The sequence below is a fragment of the Dipteris shenzhenensis genome, chromosome 29 (genome assembly GCF_047967505.1).
Source record: "Dipteris shenzhenensis isolate YYH24624 ecotype China chromosome 29, Dip_SZ_1.0, whole genome shotgun sequence".
Classification (NCBI taxonomy): Eukaryota; Viridiplantae; Streptophyta; class Polypodiopsida; order Gleicheniales; family Dipteridaceae; genus Dipteris; species Dipteris shenzhenensis.
Genome location: NC_141624.1, coordinates 27,438,213 through 27,458,403, shown reverse-complemented (window position 1 = coordinate 27,458,403; position 20,191 = coordinate 27,438,213). Strand labels below are relative to the sequence as shown.

At 41.4% G+C, this 20,191-nt stretch overlaps 1 protein-coding gene and 1 pseudogene across 1 annotated transcript; one reads left to right on the top strand and one right to left on the bottom strand.

Annotated features, from left to right (window-relative positions):
* Positions 1-4,519: 4,519 nt before the first annotated feature.
* LOC147882655 (uncharacterized) lies at positions 4,520-5,634 on the top strand (annotated as a pseudogene).
* A 2,924-nt stretch (positions 5,635-8,558) lies between these two features.
* Positions 8,559-11,529, bottom strand: LYK5 (Protein kinase superfamily protein). Its single transcript, XM_087400846.1, has one exon. It carries the CDS (start codon positions 11,141-11,143, stop codon positions 9,155-9,157), a length of 1,989 nt encoding a protein of 662 aa, XP_087256972.1. The 5' UTR covers positions 11,144-11,529; the 3' UTR covers positions 8,559-9,154.
* Between the last annotated feature and the right edge of the window lie 8,662 nt (positions 11,530-20,191).

Below are 20,191 nucleotides of genomic sequence, written 5' to 3'. Positions count from 1 at the left end.
GGCAGGTCAGCCAATAGGGGGGGCTGCTGGGTTGGCCCATTTCCCCCTACTGGATCGGTTGGTTTTGGGCCTTATAAAAGGGCCCCAGAAGGGGCTCATAAGGAATCACTTGGAGCAGCAATCCAAGAGTAGAAAGGCCTACAATAGGCCCTAGGATAGGGCAGGTGGCAGGCCTGCAATAGGCCTGGGATAGGGCAGATATGCTAGGCACCCAGGTGGCCAGGAGCAGCAATAAAAGGGGTGGCCGTGGGGCCTTAAATAGAGTCCTACTGGCTCAGCCCAATAGGCAGGTTGGCCAATAGGGGGGGCTGCTGGGTCGGCCCATTTCCCCCTACTGGGTCAATTGGTTTTGGGCCTTATAAAAGGGCCCCTTCTAGGGCTCATAAGGCATCACTTGGAGCAGCAATCCAGGAGTAGGAAGGAGCGGCAATGCAATAGCAAGGAGTAGCAGCAATAGGTCCATCCTTGGGCCTATACATAGGAGCTGAAGGAGACGTGCAAGGGCTGTAGTCTTAGCTCAAGGTGCTGCCCACCTAGGCTGGCTCCCCGGATAGCAAGGTGGAAGGGATCACTGACAGAGAGTCTACATAAGCTCAATGGAGCATGCAGTATTAGGGATCTGGAGGTGACAGCAAGATAGTAGTACAACATTTTGGTAAGGTCAGAGGACCATGTATTGGTGGGACTCTAAGCCTCTCTTTTGTATTGTGTCCTTCTGTGGTTGGACAGAAATATCTTTGTCAATAAGAGGTGGAGTGGAGGGAGGGCTAGGAGATTTGCCACGTGTTGTTATGGTGCCCTTTCCATCTTGACATGCCATAGCAGAGGCACTTGGGCATCATTATGTAGGAGCAAGGCAGAAGAGAGAAGCCATCTACTAACACGAGTGAGGACTCAGAGGTGGCAAGTCATGACTGTAGACAGCAAGCAGATATGAGTTGGGAACTTTGGCAATGGGACTGACCAGAGATGTGAGAATAGATTGGTGTCACGGTGACTGGTCTCACGGCTAACAAGTGATGGAGTGGAGTGGAGAGTGTGCATGGCAAAGAACAATCGCACAAATTGGAACAGTCAAGCTGAAGGATTGGCTACACACTGGTAGAGTGGATGGCAACGCAGTAGAGCATGGTTATTGCCATGAAATGACACATGTGGCCTTTGTGCAACAAGCTACCACCTTCAAGCCTCTAGCCATACCCGCACACGTGCGCATGCACACACACACGTATGTACATTTATACGTACATACAAATGTACATACGTATGTATGTACATACGTGTGTATATATGTATGTTTATACAGATAGAGACATGGTGCAAGATCAATGGAATTGACACACTTATGTGCATGGGTGCAGATATTCTAGCCATGTGCATTCAAAGGTGCACATATATCACATGAACATATATAGACACTTATAGGGACACAAGCACACATGTACATGAGTACACAATCATATTGGATTGCACATGGACATATAGATGCATACATCCACTTGCATTGGCCTACACATAGACACACATGCAATCATCCACAATGCATAAACAAACCCACACACTCCTAAGCAAACATACAAACATTATCATCACACACACCTCTTCTTTAAAAACAAGCTTCTCCAAAATTGCATTTCTTCAATTTTGGGACTTGACTTTAATTAACGTCATTTTAATGTTCAAATAAAAATTCTTCATGTGTGTGTGTGTGTGAAATAAATAATATATATTTCATTTATACCATCAAATGAAAAATCAATATATAATAATTAATGTGATGATTGATTATAGTCGGTGAATTTAATTCAATTAATTTAGATCATATTATTAATAAAGGCACTCCTAGGGATTCATTTGGATTTGATTAGAAAATTTAATAAAAAGCTTACATATGTTGAGATTTGTATGTGTGTGTGTGAGAGAGAGAGAGAGAGAGAATGGAGATACAATTTGTAAATTTCTTAAAGTTATAAATAAAACCTTAAATTTAATTCCTCGAAATTAAAGGCAACTTATGGAGACCCAGCGAAGCGGGTCTGTAACCCATCGTAGACGAGTCATGCTACTTGTTAGAGAGCAATAGAGCATAGAGCAATAGAATGTTAGAGAGCAGGTATCGTAGAGAACGAGAGGTAGAGAGCGTAGAAAGTGAGAGAATGTGTGTATATGTTTTAGTAATTCAAGCACTAACTAGCAACCCTTAGTCGTAGTCGTTAGTATGAACCCTCAGTTACTAAAAATTCAAGGAGAATATTTTAGGCCCAAGTGGTAATAGGTGATCAAGAAATTGTGTGTCTTAACTTGGCATCCTTCCAGCATAGTGTCAGTCTTAATGAGAGGTAGAGAGAGAGAGAGAGAGAGAGAGAGAGAGAGAGAGAGAGAGAGAGAGGTGTTTGCTCCAAAGAATGGAGTCATTAATGTGTTGCAAATCGTCCGCCTAAAGCTACACCGCAGGCTTAAGATTGCCTGCAACTGAAATCATGCGTTTTACTTCTTCCCAATCCCACCAGTCCCTCTTTTCCATACTACTTTTTTGTCATTATGTGGCGAAGGGGTGGGAAGAAGCTAGGCGGCGGAGTATTCGTCATTTTGTTCCATGATGCTTTCAATAACTCTTCGTCTTTTAGCAATGCCTTGGAAGGTTATGTAATCCTATCCCCAACCACAATGTTGGTTTGGTGATAGATTTAGTTGAGGTATTTCTACACCCACTCTATGTCTCGAAGCGAGTCTTTCTATCCGGTTGAAACTTCAAGCATTTTTAGTTTAGCTTTGATAATGTTATTCCCAAGGGCATATCTCTCTCTTACTAAATGACATATCAGAATCCTCCCTTGAATCCCTCTTCAAGCATATCTCTCTCACCCCGCTCATGGAGTATCTTCTCAAAAATATGATTTCTCGTTGGGGTAGGATGAGTAGGCGAGGCATTGAGAGAAAGAGGAGGAGGTGCGTGAGTAGGAGCAGGAGGTGGTGAGGTCGAGAGGTGGAAGGAGGCCCAAAGAGGGGGAGGAGGAGGCGGTGAGTGAGGAGGTAAAAGGTGCAAAGGAGGGGGAGAAGGAGGAGGAGGTGAGTGAGGAGAAGCTATTTTCTCATCCTTCATACTGCATATTGACATGGAAAACCATTGAGTGGTCAGTGAACTCACAAAATATATTGGATGTTGTCCAACTTAGAGGTGGAAAGCTTTTGTTGAGCTCTTTCTTTCTTCAGTCTCTTCTTCCACCTAATTGCAAGTTTGTCGCTCTGCATGCTATTCTACAGAGTGATATTGACAACGTAGAGGTTAAAATTTAATCTCAATGGGACATAACTGGTGATGAACATTTTTTGCTCGATGCTTCCCTTTCTTGCAAGTATAAAATAGTTTATTGTGAAGCCTCATGCTATATAAATGACACTGAGAATACTTCGTCTATTGGCAAGATCGATGACGAAGATACAAAGAATGTACCTATTGTTAATCTTGCTATATCTACTTCCACGAATCCTTAGATAACTTTATCCTCAGGTCTTCTCAAGCTTTGAGTGAGGGTACAAGTACAAATTTTATTGACTTAGATGGAGACGGTGGTGCTGATGACTTAGAAACTATTGAAAAGGAGGTAAAGGAAATTGTGCCTTGGATTTTAGAAAGCCCAGTAGCAAACAAGTTGAAGACTCTTCTATGAGAAAGTCAAGGACCTATTGAGGTTATTGAGATTCCTCGAGAGTATAATGGGACTATTGCATTTGTCTTGCCACCATCTTTTTGTAAGTGCTCAAATATGAATGGAATGCAACAACGGTTTGATGGTCATCTTTGGACAAGGCCTCATCTCACCAACATGTCTATAGATTGTACTTCTCGAATAAGCTATTGCTTGGGATCTTTGAAATGCCACAGGATAAGTTGTCCCTATTACCTTAACAATTTGAGGCACAATAACATGTATTTCCATGGATATTTGGACAGCAGGATTTCCAAGGGTTTCATAGCAAGTGATGATAGAACTTGCATTACATGTCATTACTGCAAGGAAATTGTTACTTGCATTGAGACATGTAACTGTAGGGTTTACTATGTCTTGCCACGTGATACACACATGAAAAGATTAATGGTGCATGTAGGGTTTCATTCACATGGCATTCAGCCAGGAACATCAATGGCTGCCATTGAGAAAGTTAGGAAGCTTGTGCAAACAGTCTTGGAGGTGAATAGAAATAGTGGTCCTAGAAGAATTCAAATGATACTTGCAAGGCAACTTATTATTGACTCTCTGACACTTAAAGACATAAAAAATATTGGCGACAGTGAACTGAACAACTTCCTTGAAGAATTGATGCCTCTTGTACAAAATCAAAGGTATGTGCTTGTTTGTTTAAATTTTTGCTTGTAAACATGTGCATTAAGATTTGATGTGACTTGTTTGTTTTTTTTCCTTGTAGGTTTAAGAGCCTTGTTACTTGTGAGAAAAAAAAAGAGGCTACAATAATAGGGGATGGTTTTGATAATATTTTAGAGCTTAAGAAAAAGTGTATGTTCCCATTCTTTCATGGGAGCCGATTTCTAGGCCAAGGAGGGCCCAGTGAAAAATGCTTTGTGTTCAAAATGTCAACTAAAGGACTTGGATCCATAGTTGATTTGGTAAATCATATGCCTCGTATTGGTGGAGGGGACCTTCATAGGGCTTGGGTGCATGTTGACTATACGCACAGGATTGATGGGTGGGCTACAATATCATGCTCAATTTATGATACTAGGTATGTTGTCTATTATTTCTATTGCACAATGTTTAAGTGAGTTGTCTGTGACAAATTATCTTGATGCAGTTTGAAAGGGATAATCGTGATAGCCATTTGTGACACAAATGAAGAGGATGCAGAGACCCAAATTCTCTTTTGGGAGAATCTTAACAATGTTATAATCCAATGTGGTTATCCTTAAGCAGACTTCTCCGGTTTCATGGTCGATGAAGCAGGAGCGAATTGGATAGCCATAAGGATGGTTTTCAATGGAGGACATAACAATGTCCTTGAGGGTAGAGAGTGGTCATGTTTATTCCATTGGGAGCAAAGTTTACAAAAGCATGCAACCAAGATGGTGCCACCTGACCTTAGGAGACAACACCTTCAAATGTGTGAAACATGGTGCCTTTCACCCAGTAGTGAGAGTGCCCAAAAAAAACATTGCTCTTATAAGGAAATGGTGGCATGTTAAGGATTTACCTCAAGAGAATTGAAGCGCTGGTTGAGATGGTGGGAAAATAGAATTGACCATTGGGGTAATCAACTGGATGTGAGTACCTATCCTTTGTGTAGTAAAAAGTAGCAACATTTTATGTAATTTCTTTGATTTTCTTGTGAGACTCCTCTCGATGTGTACAGGGAGCCATGAGTCCTTGGGAGAGGGCACACATACCAAATACCAACTTGTCTAAGAGTGTCCATGCTAGTTGGTTAGTAGGGGAGGGTGGAAAGAGAAGAATATCACTCTATGATGCTTGTGTTATAGATCTAATCAACTCCTATGCTCAATGCTCCAAACAATTGGCATACTTAAGTGGAAGATACAAAGGAAATGGCCCAAATATGGAAACTCTTCTTAACAGAGTCTCTGTGAGGAATACACCTACTCTGGGATTCATTGCTTGAGCAGTACAAGATGCAGTAATAGGTACTCCTATGTATGAGGATCAAGTTCTCAATGGTGACAAAGAGGCAGTTCAAAGAAAAGGAAGTCATATGAAGGTTGTAGCTCCCATAGACTTGGATATGTAATGGAGTCAAGACAACGAAAACAAAGGGGTCGACCCTGTAAAATAAGATTTCAGACACCAAACCCAAACGCATCTTGTATCAACATGCAAGATGGAGTTAATTTGGGGGTTTAAGAAACAAGAAATGAGATCAGCACTATAGTCCTAGAAGAGGATATGCGCAGGTCATTGTGGGCCATCAGAAGAATGCCTATTCATTGCAAAAGAAAATGCTTTGGATTGTTTGAGAAGAAGAGATGTACAAATGTTATGGAAAGTAAATCACCTGCTTTGGTTGCCCCTTGCTTTTGGTAAAAAAGGGTATATCAAGGTAAGATGATACCTCAATGGATTTGGTTCTGCAACCATGATGTGGAGCATACATGGCATGTCGATAAACAAGTTAAATATGTACCAAAAATACCCTCTATTTGGCCAATTGATCGTGGGACAAGCATCTCCAATGAAGAAATGGTGTGTCTCAAGAAGGCATGCTTCACTTTCAAGGAGCACGTTTTGCTAATAACCCCTCAAGTACGACCACAATAGGGTGGGAAGGAACCTTCAAGTGGGCATACTTTGTCAAGTGGGAAAAGAAGTAAAAAGTGGAGGCATGGGATATCTAAAGATGCTGAGAAGAAGATTGCTTTGGCTGAAGAATTGGATGCAGAGTTTGTGAAAGAGACAATAGTAATACTGGGGGCTAATGTCATCTTTTATTTGTTAACAAATAGCTTAAATGAAGTGCACATCAAGGGTGATCCATCTTGCTCTTGCACCTTGATTTTCAAAGGAGGGAAGTAGAGAATAAGCTTTATCTAGCATGTAAGCACATCTATTATGTGGACATGCAATTGCTGGGATTGCACAAGAATCAGCACATGTTAATTCATCAGCCGACACTTAGCATGAGAGATCTAAGCTTTGTTCTCAATCAACATCAGCTTAAAAAGCCCACCACTGTGGCATAAAAAAAGTTTTCCTACTCTGTACCTTCTTAAATCTTGATTTGAAAAAATGTTCATGCAATGCAATACAAATCATGTCACATGTGATGATTTTTAGTGAAGTTTTGGGTGAATTTGTGTCAAGTGTGCTCTAGATGAATGTTTGACATAAATGCTCAAGTTTTGTATGTGTCCCAATGGTGCCAAATGAGGTGATATGCTCTAAATTTTAAGGATTGAAGGTTTTGGTTTGATACAAATGAGGTGACAAGGCCATAATCTTCATGATTGTGGTATTAATAAAGTTTTGAGAAAGCTCTAAAAATAAGAGCAAGTGTTGAAAAAGATCCAAACCAAAGGCTCACTAAATCATCACACTTGTTATATTTCATATATAATACATAAACACGCTTTTTGTTAGTCCTCCTTCTACTATGGATTTTGTTATATTTTAATGTTACATAGATTTTAAAAAATTCGACCTTACCGGCGTTCACCCTAAGAGGCCTATATCCCCTAGAGCGCATGTGCATGCATGCAGATGGAAATAAAAAAGTGCATGTGGACAAATGCTGCATATGTGCATGAGTTCACAAGCAAATGGGTGCATGCATGTATGCATACACACTCACATTCATTTGTGTTTGTGCAAAAGATCCTCGCAAGTATATCATTTTATTAGTAGATGATTGTATCCAATGATGTTGATAAGTGAACACATCATGAATGATGCAAAAGTCAGGCATGCAATTCAATAAAGACAATAGCATTTGCAAAACATAGTAAGGTGAGTTGCAAGGTGGGATATGGTAGTTCCTTGTCCAATGATCAATATCAAGGCAAGTGTAATGCGTGCAATTTAAAGGAGAGTTTGATGTGGAGGGACTAAATGGGAGAGTCATGGTAGTAGACATCATATAAGTTGCATGCAAGTAGGTTGAAATCCTCCATTTCATTACACCGAGAACTTGACCCATATCAACACTACTAGCAAGGCTGTGATGTGGAGAAGCTAAAGATAATAGAAGCATGTTGAAGGAAATGATGGTTGAGGCTTGGGGAAAGAGGGGAACATAATGTCATAAAACCATGCATTGTTTTACTCTGGCATGGAAGTAGGTATAAATTGTCTGAATTCACCCAAATTAAATACTACCATCAAGGGTGTGATTTTGAAAACAAAACATAGTAGAGAAATAATTTTGTTCTTCAATGCATTGTGGATACCTATTAAGTTTTGGGAAAAGGGGGGGACACATTTTTCAAATACAATCAAACTTAGATTTGCGGGCATTGAGGGTTTATGAAGCATTTTGGGACACCTCTTTCCAAAAGGGGCACCTTGTTCTTTTTTTAATTCAAATTTCTTTTGGGTTTCGTTGGTTAATTTTATTTACCAATTAAGAATGCAATTCAAGGCACTTCATACATTGGGTAATCACCAAATGTTGATTTATTCATGCGCTTTGCCTCTTTAAGCCTCACTACTCCAAAGCCTGTCCATGGACAAAGATATTGTATCATGTGTCTGGCTTATCCAAGCTTTAGCTATCATAGCCTCTCATGCTCATCCAAGCTCAAGTTATCAACTTGTGTCATGAATCCTGAGTGATTTATATCACCTCCTATTATGTTTTACTTGCCCATTGCTAATTGCCTCAAATCATGGAATGATGGCTGGATGGCACTTCTTTCCATAAATTTATGTGTTATTTCTGTGAGGACCATCCCCCTTGAAATTAAGTAAAAATGGAAATGAAACTTACACCTTAAAAATTTAAGAGTCTTTAGATTGTCATACCTTATGGTAAGTTCCCTCTCTGAAGCTTCTTAAAAAAAAAAGAGCTTGCGCCCCCTTCAAAATTAGATATGGTATGCCTCTTACAACTGGTACCCCTATGATGGAAACCATAAAATTAAGAGCAGAAAAGAAAATCCTTCAATCCTGACAAGGAGACACTTAGCTTAATATGATTTAGCAACTCTGAAATGTTTCTCTTCCCACAAACCAAGGAAGAGTACCAACTACATCAGATTATCCATAAGAAAGCTCCCTCTTCCCTGCGAAGCATGTGCAGGGAGGACCAAATTGAGGGAATTAGAAGGGTTTAGAACCCTTTCTCAAGCTCGAAGCCTCGCACTAAATCTCTATTAACAAAGCATGTACACTAACCTAAACAGGGATAGTGTGTTGATACTGACCCATTGATGCATTGGCAAGCTTATCAGAGAAGTAGATCATCCCTGCCAGTTGAAAATCAGCAGTCAATGGATTTCTTCTGTTCTCCACTCATATTGATATCAATCAATCAAGCAATCACCTTGAACTGATAGTGTGTAGATACTGTCACATTGATGGATTGGTAGATAGTTGACAATACACAAGGACACCTTCACTGATCAAGTAGTAAAATCAGGATTTCTTCTGTTCTCCACTCACATCAGCTCAGGATCTAATCAATCAAACAATCACCTTGCCTCAAGCTGATTCTCTGTATAGTTCTCTTCCAGCACACCTGAAGGTTCCCACTCCTGAGAAGTTGTTAACAGCTTGGCAAGCGTATAAGCCACCTCTCTCGCGCTAGGACGTGCATCAGGATTCTCTGCCACACAAGACATTGCTAGCACAGCCACACTGAAAGCACAATCCGGTGGATATGCGTTCTCTAAACGTGTATCCATCCAACCTTTCAATCTCTCCTTTGCATCATCTCCCTCCAGAAGAGGCCCTATGGCCTCCGACAGAAATGTTCCTTTCTCCTTATCCCTTATTGTGGCTTCTTCCCCTGACAGAATCTCCAGCAGCACCACTCCGAATGCAAACACATCGATCTTGGATGAGACCAGACCGTGAGCCAGATACTCTGGCGCCATGTAGCCTTGCGTGCCCACAATATGCCTTGTGAGTGCTGATCCCTGTTCCATATCATCCGCGGACTTTGCCAATCCAAAATTCGCTACCTTACCTCGGAATTTCGAGTCTAGGAGAATATTGCTGCTCTTGATGTCTTTGTGCACGTAGCTTGGACTGGTGTGATCGTGGATGTACTCGAGCGCTGTGGCAACATCCAATGCAACTTGTAGCCTGTTGTTCCATGTCAGGGTCGAGGTGCTTCCATAGTCTATGCTGAAATCATTCTCATGAAGCCAATCGCTCAATGACCCATTCTCTGCATATTCATAGACGAGGTAAGACTGCTCCGGAGAGCTCAGGCAAACGCCCAAAAGGGTCACAAGATTGGCATGATGAACCTTCTGGAGAATTTGAAGCTCTTTCGAGACATTTCGGGTCATGTTCTTGACAGCCACAACTTGCCCTTTGATGACTCCCCGGTACACGGAACCTCTGATCTGGGTGGTAGGACTGAAATTCTGTGTCGCCTGTTTAAGCTCCTCCAGAGTATACTTCGTCAATTTCTCGGAGCCTGTAAAGCTTGAGATATCCCAAAAGAGGTCCTGTTGCGGTTTGTGACTTTTGACGGGGGTTGCAACCTTGGGCGGCGATAGGATGGGAGCTAGGAGTCGGCGCTTGGTTGCTCTTCTCTTCTTGACTACGAAGCAACCAGCTCCGAAGAGCAAGACTAAGATACCGGCTGCTACTCCTACGCCGACGTATATGCCTGTTTTGGAGCTACTGGATGAAGAAGAAGAAGAAGAAGAAGAAGAATTTGGGGACGGAGAAGAAGTAGCAATCGAGGTGGAATTAGGAGGGACAGTGGGAACAACGAGCTGGGGGACTAAGACTGTGGTAGCAGGGAAGAGATGAACGGAATTATTCGAAAGACTGTTTGCAAACAAGAACTCCTGCTCTCCAGCGAGACTAAACATGTGAGTGATGGAGGAAACGTTATCCCCGTCTGTAACAGGGTAAGTGACAAGGAGTTTGACACCAGCGTTTACCTGCTGCGGAGAGGGGCAGGCACATCGGAGAGGGAAAACCACACGCTGCCCGATCGGGAGGTTAGTCACTTCAAGTGTGGGATTCTCATCCTGAATGGCCTGGCAAGTCGTCAAGCCTTCGTAGATGTTATTGGAAAGCTTTTCGAAGGTGTCTCCAGGCGTGATAATGTAGGTGATGTTGTATACATAGTGACTGCCATCGCATTTGCAATCGAAGGGGATGAAGAGGCCCTGGCCAACGCTGAGAGTGGAGGAAGCAGAGGGCAGGGAACTGGCAGAAGCTATGGCGGATGCTGTTGTACCAAAGAGCTGCGTTGCAATGGCTTGGAGGGTGTTGAAGGGTCCTGATTGCACTCGGAAGTAGGCAAGGGTCTTGCAAGAAGCTGTGGAGGTGGAATTGCAGACATAGCCAGCGTTCTCTTTGTGGTGCACTGTGCAGTCCAGGTTGCTAAAAACCGAAGGGTAGCCTTGTTGGGCAAGGGAGGAGCAGAGGAAGGAGAAGAGGAGGCATAAGAGAAGGAAGGAGAACATGGGGGAACGCATCTCAGGGAGAGGCATTTGGATGTATAAGCAAGAGAGGACTCAAGATTCTAGAGAACAACAGAAGTCTCAAGAGCAAGACAGTAGAGGAGCAAAGATGAAGGGATGAGCAAGAGAGCAGAGGAACCAAAAGCAGAGCTCCAAAATGCAGAGGACCCAGGGCGCAGAGATGAGCAAGAGAGGTGATCAAGAGAGGACCCAAGATCCGAAATTCAGAGATGATCAGGGAGCAGAGGACCCAACGTGCAGAGATGAGCAAGAGAGTAGAGAGGACTCGAGATGCAGAGGACCCAAAATCCAGAGATGAGCAAAGGCAGAGGACCCAAGATGAAAATGCAAACATGTGCAAGAGGACCCAAAATGCAAAGATGGGCAGAGGACCCAAGATCGTGCAGAGATGAGCAAGAGAGGTGATCAAGAGAGGACCCAAGATCCGAAATTCAGAGATGATCAGAGGACCCAACGTGCAGAGATGAGCAAGAGAGTAGAGAGGACTCGAGATGCAGAGGACCCAAAATCCAGAGATGAGCAAAGGCAGAGGACCCAAGATGAAAATGCAAACATGTGCAAGAGGACCCAAAATGCAAAGATGGGCAGAGGACCCAAGATCGTGCAGAGATGAGCAAGAGAGACCGAAAAATGCACAGAGAAGGGAGGCAGAGATAAGCAAAAGAGTTCAAGATGCTCTTGAGGGGATATATAAGAGCTAAATGTCAAATGGAGAGCAAAATGCATGTAACCAGTTTAGTTAGGCCTGGCTTTTTCTGTTTGGTAGGGACCACAACAACAAGAAGTCAAAAGTGGACATTGACCTTCCCTACCCTCCCGGAATCCACCCCTTACCAATACCGCCACCCGTGACGCCCACGTGGCTTTTTGGGTCTTCCTGCTTCTAAGGCCAATAACGTGCAGCACGCCAAAGCATTTGTCCAAACATCCCTCTCTCGCACAACCTTTCTCACAAAACAACAACTCCTCCCACATATCCACAAGAAAAATCGGTCATTGATTAAAACAATGCTTTTTACATGAATTTTTTTTTTTGTGTGTGTGTGTGTGTGTTGTGTATATGAAGCTCAACTCCAAGCTATAAAGTTCGGGCAACTTTTTTTTTTTGGGTGGTTGTTGTTGTTGAAATGAAATGTCGGGTTTTATTAAGTAATCAGGCTACAACCAAAAGAGGGGGGGTTAGTCCCTTGAGAAACCCGAGCAAAATTTGGCCAACTGGGGGCTGGAAACTCGGGCTTGCGCTCCAGAAAAAAGTGAGCTATCCTACCTTAAAGCTCGCCTCTACTGAGATGATGTTGTGACTAACAACGGGATCCGTGGTACCTAGTAGATTCCCGAAGTCCCTAAGGTAGGTCTTCACGACCGCGAGGATCTACATGAGCACAATACACCATAGAAGCTTTATGAGTTTTCTGTCGACGAGAGCTACATTTGGGTCTGACACATCAAGTTTTTGTAGTTTTGCAATAGGGCGACAATGGTGGTTCCCTATGTTCACGCTTATTTCCACCCATTTTCCCGATGTTGGCGCAACCTCTTATTGAAACCATGGATGATACCAAATAAGGCTGCAAGTAAAGATCGGGAGTAGGAATGCCCTCTAAGAAAGTGCAAGAGCATGATTCTCTACATGGACCCCAGGATGGAAGTCATTTTGGGGCAGAGGCATGTTGTTGGTCCATTCAGCCTTCCACTCCTATATTGTCATCTTTCTTATACCTCCAACTAGACTATGTTGGGTGTCAGAGGCCCACACAGCATCAATTTGTCAAGTCTAGCCCTCCTTTGTCAACATTTTAGGATCTACTTGTACACACACCCGATTACACAAGAAACAAGAGAGCCAACGCTAATAAGCACTTTGAAACTATAAGGTTAGCTAATGCTCCAATGCAATGATCAATATAAGTGCCAAAGGCACATTTTGAGGCAAAAGCCAACCATTTCCACACACATGACTCACTAGTTTCAAGACGCACACATGAACACAAGATTATGTGTTAGAAGCAAAAAGAAATGGAAAATTCACATCCCATTCAACCTTCAATGCATTGAAGATTATCACTTTCATAGCATGGGCTTGCTAGGGTTTCCTCTTACCATTGACTAATAACCTTTCAACCCAACAAAGAAGTAACAATATGCTCGAGTGGAGTAACACATTGCGATTCAAGTTTCCTCCTTGTAAAAAACAAGTATAAAGTAAAGGTTATTTGGCAATGATCGTGTGCTCTTGTTAAATTGTGCTACCTTGCAATATTCTGCAACATAGAATTCCACTCACATTTGCATTTTCACAATTGTGGGAAGTAGTCAAAATGGTACTAAAAATTTTGCAAATAGATTAGGTAGCCTTTCAACATCTTTAACATGGCTATACTCACACATTTGACTGAAAGACCCAATTGAATTTTCTTCTTTACCACACACGTTCACACTAGGGTGCCCTTCTTGGTCAATTTTCAAAGTTTCATGTCAAAGGATCACATCAAACTATATTTTCCTTGTCTAAGCATGAGCAACTTTAGCAAGAATGCCACATTTTATTTTTATATGATCATGTGTACGCAAGTTGTATATATGTATGCCCTTCTTTTTGTGCTTGTATATGTTTATGTTATCTATATGTGTGTTTTATAGTATTTGCTGACAAGTCTTCCATCCATTAACTTTTTATAGTATTTGTTTATTTCCTAAGGGTGGACCATCATCCCTCGCATAATGGCTCTACTTTTTTTTGAAATCTTATCTAATGCTCCATAATGGCAATGCGCACGATTCCAACCCAAGAATTTTCTATTTTCGAGTAGGATTTTTCCAAGCCCAATAGCCTAACCTAACCTAGCATATCCTAGCTAACCTAACCTAATCTAGCCTAACCTAGGTTAACCTAGAGTAAGCCTAGCCTAGTTTAACCTAGCCTAACCTAGTTTAGAGGGAGAGGAGAGGAGAGGACAAGGGGAAGTGGAGGAGAGGGGGAGTTGGGGGGAGAGGAGAGAGGGAGGGGGAGAGAAGCCAAGCAGAGGAGAGGAAGGGAAACAGAGGAGAGGGGAGGGAAAAGGGTAGAGCGGGAAGTAGAGGAGAAGGGAGCACTGATTGACAAGGGGGTGGGAGAATAGGGAAGAGGGCGAGGGCGACATTGAGCAATAGATGGCACTGAGGGGGAGGGAGATGGTGAGAGGAGGGAGGGCTAGCAAGGAGAGAGGGAGAGAGGATGTCCATTTCAAGCAAATTCATCTTTGAGCATTGAAGGCCACTTTCGTGGATGATACTAGTTAAATCGTTGCTTAAAATTGATCTCCATAGTTGAATGGAAAATGTTAAATGCATATACTCCAAAATGTCAGAACTATGCTTGACATTATCCTAAACAATTGAATAGCAGTGCTAAACAGGAATGCAAGCCATTTGCTATTGATGGGAGCCATCAATACATAGCTTGTAGTTATGCTCGACAATTGTATGGCAATGCTAAATACAAACCCTAAACACTTCAAGTTTATGTAATAATTGAAAATGACTTTAAATTTGAAGGCTTAAAGATTTTTTTTTATGGGAAGACTTGAATAGTTTGATCCTTTAATCCAAATGTTGGAATTGTGCTTAGCAATTGAATGCTAGTAGCAAGCAATGGGGATTGCAACCATTTTTGTGCCCCTACCAATTGTTTTGGGCTTGCAATGTTTGGACCTAAAAAAGGTCATAGACCCCACACCGCTAATGCTAGCTTTAGGTGCCCAAAAATGGTTGTGCGGGTCCGAAAATAATTGCAAACATGCCAATAACAGCTATCAAACCGCTTTTTTTGGGCTTAGAATTTTCAAAAACTTATCTTTAAATTTTTTATTGGCCCACAAATGGTGTTGGAGCCCCCAACATACAGGCCCAAAACTAACTATAGACCCCCAACATGGGGACCCCTAACCTAAGTGTTGGGGGTCTAGACACAAACATTTGGGGCTTCCATTGCCATTTTTGTATATAAAATCTTAAACCATTTTTTGTTCCTACTGCCATTTTTAGGGCTCAATCTTATTTATATTTATTTTTAATTTGGCCTCAAAGATGGTAGACCAAGTTGGATTAAGTCTCTTTTTTTAAAGACAAAAAATGGTGATGGAAGCCCTAATTTGGTTGCATATCCCCCCATGACAATTTTTTAGGGCTCTATAACCAACTCGGGGTCTCCACCATAATTTTAGGGGCCTAGTTTTTATTTTTTATTTTTTCTTGGGGCCAAAAAAGGCAATGAGGGACCAAAAATGCTCTATTTTTGAGAAGCTTTGATTGCTATATGAAGATACCAACAACCTATAAAGTTAAGCATATGTGCAAAAGTAGCCCTAATTTTCCTTTATTGGAAAATGAGATAGAAGAACAACGCGTGCGTTTGTATGCTAGGTGTTAAATATATTTGTGGATTGATAGTTCTTAAGTTCTCAATAAACCATTATCGATCTCAAATAATGGTTTATGGATCTCCCCCCGCCCTCCCTATGTATGTGTGTGTGTTTTGCCTATTAATTCCATATATTTTTTCTTTTTCTTTTATTTTTTTCTTTTTTTAAAAAATCCTCCTTTTCAATTCCACTATGATCTCATGCACCTAGCTCCCCTTCCTTTTTCATCTATTGCCTATATCATAATTCTGAAAAAATAACAGCAAGTACCTAAGGTACTTTTACCCTCTTTTTCATCATAATTACCCTGCTTTTTGTGTGTGATCATCAACTTCATGTGAGGGTTAGCAATATGGGGAAGTTCCTTCCTTTCTTTCAAGATTCTTTTCTTTTCCAATTATGGGAAAAACTTTGACAAGGTTAAGGTTGCACTCAATTTCTGACTGTGAATGTGAAGTCATTCTTGTCTATATAATAGCTACTATGACCATGTAAGGTTTCTCCAGGCTCCTTCCCAGTTTAAATTCAATCCATCCAACATCCTATCAGAGATCTCCAAGACGTTTGGAGTATTATGTTTCTTCCAAAAACGTTTTTTTCAAAAATATCAAGGCTATCCTAAAAATTCAAAAAGCAAGTGTTTTTTTCTATTATTGCCTCCCTATAAAGTTCCTGCAAGGGGCAGTAGCAGATAAAAGCTCCCATAGGGCTCCAAAAAGAGCGGCTTTATAGTGTCATAGTGTCATAAATGAAGAGTTCCCACTTCCTCTACAAATGTCAAAACGCTGGGAAAGGTGGCCAAACTCACCTGTGTCAATCAAGGCAACACAAGAGTTAGAACCATTGTCTTGCACTTGTAACCGCAGGCTTCAACATTCAGCCATGGTAGTTATCCCTGTCATTCCCACCATTAGAAGCATTAGAGGGGGGTTTATAGTAAATGTAGTACTCAGCCACGGTTGTTATCCCTGTCATTCCCACCATTAGAAGCATTAGAGGGGGGAGGGGGGTTATGTCCCTTGGGGAGGCAAGTGTGTGTATGTTATTCCCACCAATCCTCAATCCCACATCGGGTCTGACCTTATGAAGCCAGTGCGGGCAGCCGTCTGCCCATCATCATATATTGGGTCGGACTGCTGCCCCATTATAGGTTAATAAGTTATCAAAGGGAAGTAGAGTGTACCTAACCATCGTATTATCACTCATGTGTTTATCGTACTGCCCGAGAAGTCTCTCTCCAGGTATTTCAAGATGATTCCGCAACTCTTTTTTGGTTTGAATCCATTGTTTGCAAACCTCCCTATTAATTTCTTGATTTGCAAAAAGGCATTAAAGTCCTGACTCTCTGTATAAATTATAGGCATTATTTGGGATAGGATGACCTTTTCTACAAAAGACCTTGGTCAATTCCCATCCGCCCATTGTATTGGCATACATCAGTCTAGCTCCTCAAATTTCTCGTATTTACTTCTGACCACTATTCCATTTTCTTGATTTTCTATAGTGATGGCCATGTTGAGGAATGTAGATTTTGTTCCAATGGATTCATCATCAGGGTCCAATGCATACATCCTCATGGTTTCCTTAATTTCCAAGAATTTCAGGGGTAAACCCAATAGGGGTTGAGGGGGTGCCTTAGTGAGGAAGGGTCTAGGAATCATCTCGGGTTTAGTACGTTTATCAATAGGATATCATCCATGTATTGCTGAATGTCTGAAGTTTTCTAGGGCACGTCTTTCCCTTAATTTCCACAATCTAATGGTGAAGTTGTATTCAAACCAGAAAAGGTATAGGTTGCACCACAATGGTGAACATGCAAATCCCATGGGGATACCAGATATTTGTTTATATATGCTCCCCCTTAGTGTTAGGTGCATACTAGTAAGTAACCAAGTATTGATCCTTACTAGATCGTATTTCGACACCGAGGGGTTGTTGCATCTCTTTTGATTGTGCTAGTAGGCTTTGAGATTTTTTTTAATGCCAATAAATTTACATTTTTTGTGTGAAAAGGCTAGAGTGATCACCTTCTCCATAACCTCTATCAGTCCATCTTTGCCCTCCAAGGGGATGTTCTTAAAAAATTTTCCAATGTTCGCCTTAAATATTGAGTGTATTTTTTGTGGTAGGTTTATTCTTGCATCGTATACTGATTTCACAATCCAAAAAGCCTTGGATGGCTCCCCTTCCTTTTTCATGTATTGCCTATATCATGATTCTGAAAAAATAACAGCAAGTATAAGATACTTTTATCCTCTTTTTCATCATAATTACCCTGATTTTTGTGTGTGATCATCATCTTCATGTGAGGGTTAGAAATATGGGGAAGTTCGTTTCTTTCAAGATTCTTTTTTTTTCCAATCATGGGAAAGCCTTTGACAAGGTTAAGGTTGCACTCAATTTCTGACCGTGAATGTGAAGTCATTCTTGTCTATATAACAGCTACTATGACCATGTAAGATTTCTCCAGGATCCTTCCCAGTTTAAATTCAATCCATTCAACATCCTGTCAGAGCTCTCCAAGACATCTGGAGTATTCTGTTTCTTCCAAAAACGTTTTTTTCAAAAATATCAAGGCTATCCTAAAAATTCAAAAAACAAGTGTTAAAAAAAAAAAAGATTCTGTTACTGCCTCCTTATAAAGTTCCTACAAGGGGCAGTAGTAGATAAAAGCCCCCATAGGGCTCCAAAAAGAGTGGCTTTGCAGTGTCATAGTGTCATAAATGAAGTGTCCCCACTTCCTCTGTGAATGTCAAAATGCTGGGAAAGGTGGCCAAACTCACCTGCATCAATCAAGGCAATACAAGACTTAGAACCATTATCTTACACTTGTAACCATAGGCTTTAACATTTAGCCACGGTTGTTATCTTTGCCACTCCCACCATTAGAAGCATTAGAGGGGGGTTATAGTCAATGTAGTACTCAGCCACGGTTGTTATCCCTGTCATTCCCACCATTAGAAGCATTACAGGGTGGAGGGGGGTTTATAGTAAATGTAGTATTCCATTCCAGGGGATGGTAATCAGTGTCATGCAATCCAGTGTATTAATATTCATATAAAATGATAATGCTTGTATATTTTACTGCGTTCGATCCAAATCTAAGTTAGGATGGATTTAAAAGTCATCTAGACCAAGTAGTGTATGGAGATAATCCAATGTAATCATCAAGCGATGTTTAAACAATTATGTATTGTAAACCTGCAATGATATATGGATTAGTGGTAGACTAATAAACATGAAAAAGCCTATAAAATCTTCCTGCAAGGGTGATCTTTTGAAAAAAGAGAAATTTTCTGATAAGCACATAGACTGAATTAATAATTTTGGCTTTTTAAATAGTCCTCTCAGCCCGATTTTGTATTATAAAGGTGATCTAGTTTGGCCAATTCAAGGTAGCTAGAACATAGAATTGTTGTGACATAGGAGAAAGCTTGAATGGAAGCTATGGGTACAAGTAGTCTGGTGAGGCTTAGCTCTCAAAGATAGAGGATCTTATCTATATAGAGCTTAAACGACCCCCTAGGCCCACAGCCGAGTTTTAAAGAGTGGTTTGAAGAGCTGCACAAAGAGGCTGGTACATTTTGAGCTGGTAGAGCAAGCTTTCCACAAGGCCTACACCCCAACCATGTACGTAGGAAGGTCCCTCATAAGAAACGATAGTAGAGGTGCTGTAGAATTTCTTGGGTTTTCAGATAGACTCAAGTTCCAACTGAGAAGAGAAAGGCAATAGCAACCTACAGGAAGCTTGGAGGTCATGTCTCCACCACAAGAGCAACTATATTGAAATATATTCAGTTAACCAAGGTTGTGCCTCCATAACAAGATCAATTTCCTAATTCGATGGTCCTTCTGCCATCCTCACTTGGTCACCAAGCATGATAGAAGTTCATGCCTATGGGTCTTGCCGAGATAGATCACACCTCTTGCATTAGATTGCAAGGACATTAAGAGTCATGCATTTCTAGGGCAACCAAGAGCCGACCCAGCTTATGAATATCATGAAGTAGGTTTGGCTTGGTCCAAGGGACACCATAGATCCATGACATGCCATGCATTATCAAAATAGCTCCATGAAAGCTTATACATATGTTTTTTGAGAAAAGCAGAGAAGCGCAGAGTTATCAAGTAGTGGCTACGTTCTGAGAAGGGTGAATAAGCAGTGACCTATTGTGTATTAATTATTATCAATATCTTAGAGATAGCTTGCAAACATCAAAAAATTATCTGCAATGTACCATGAGACCCGACCATGGCATGTTCACAAGACATACGTAGCTATCTTTCTCCGAGTGCAATCATGTACATAGTGCCGAACCTTCTTAGCTTCCCGGGTATAAAAATATTGTGCATGTCTCATTGTATTTTAGCGATCCATCAGTGCCCAGTAATCTATGACTCGAGGGGGTATATCGAATGAAGAATCTCCATGCGTATGCATCCTCGCACTCCGTTGAGTGCTCTGCATGTTCCAATCAATCAGTCACTACACTTTTGATGGTAAGTGACGGATAGTGCCAACTCAAATGTATTAGTGACCTCTATAGTGGAGTACAAAGTTTTGTCATATCAGCATATGCCCATCAACTCTTGAATGCTCCCTTTCTTTATGAGCTGCTATTCTCCTCCTAAAGCTCTATCAAGCCCTCAGTATGCT

Bases quoted from the DNA above. Each gene is read 5' to 3' on its own strand.
- LYK5 (XM_087400846.1), bottom strand. From the start codon at position 11,143: ATGCCTCTCCCTGAGATGCGTTCCCCCATGTTCTCCTTCCTTCTCTTA.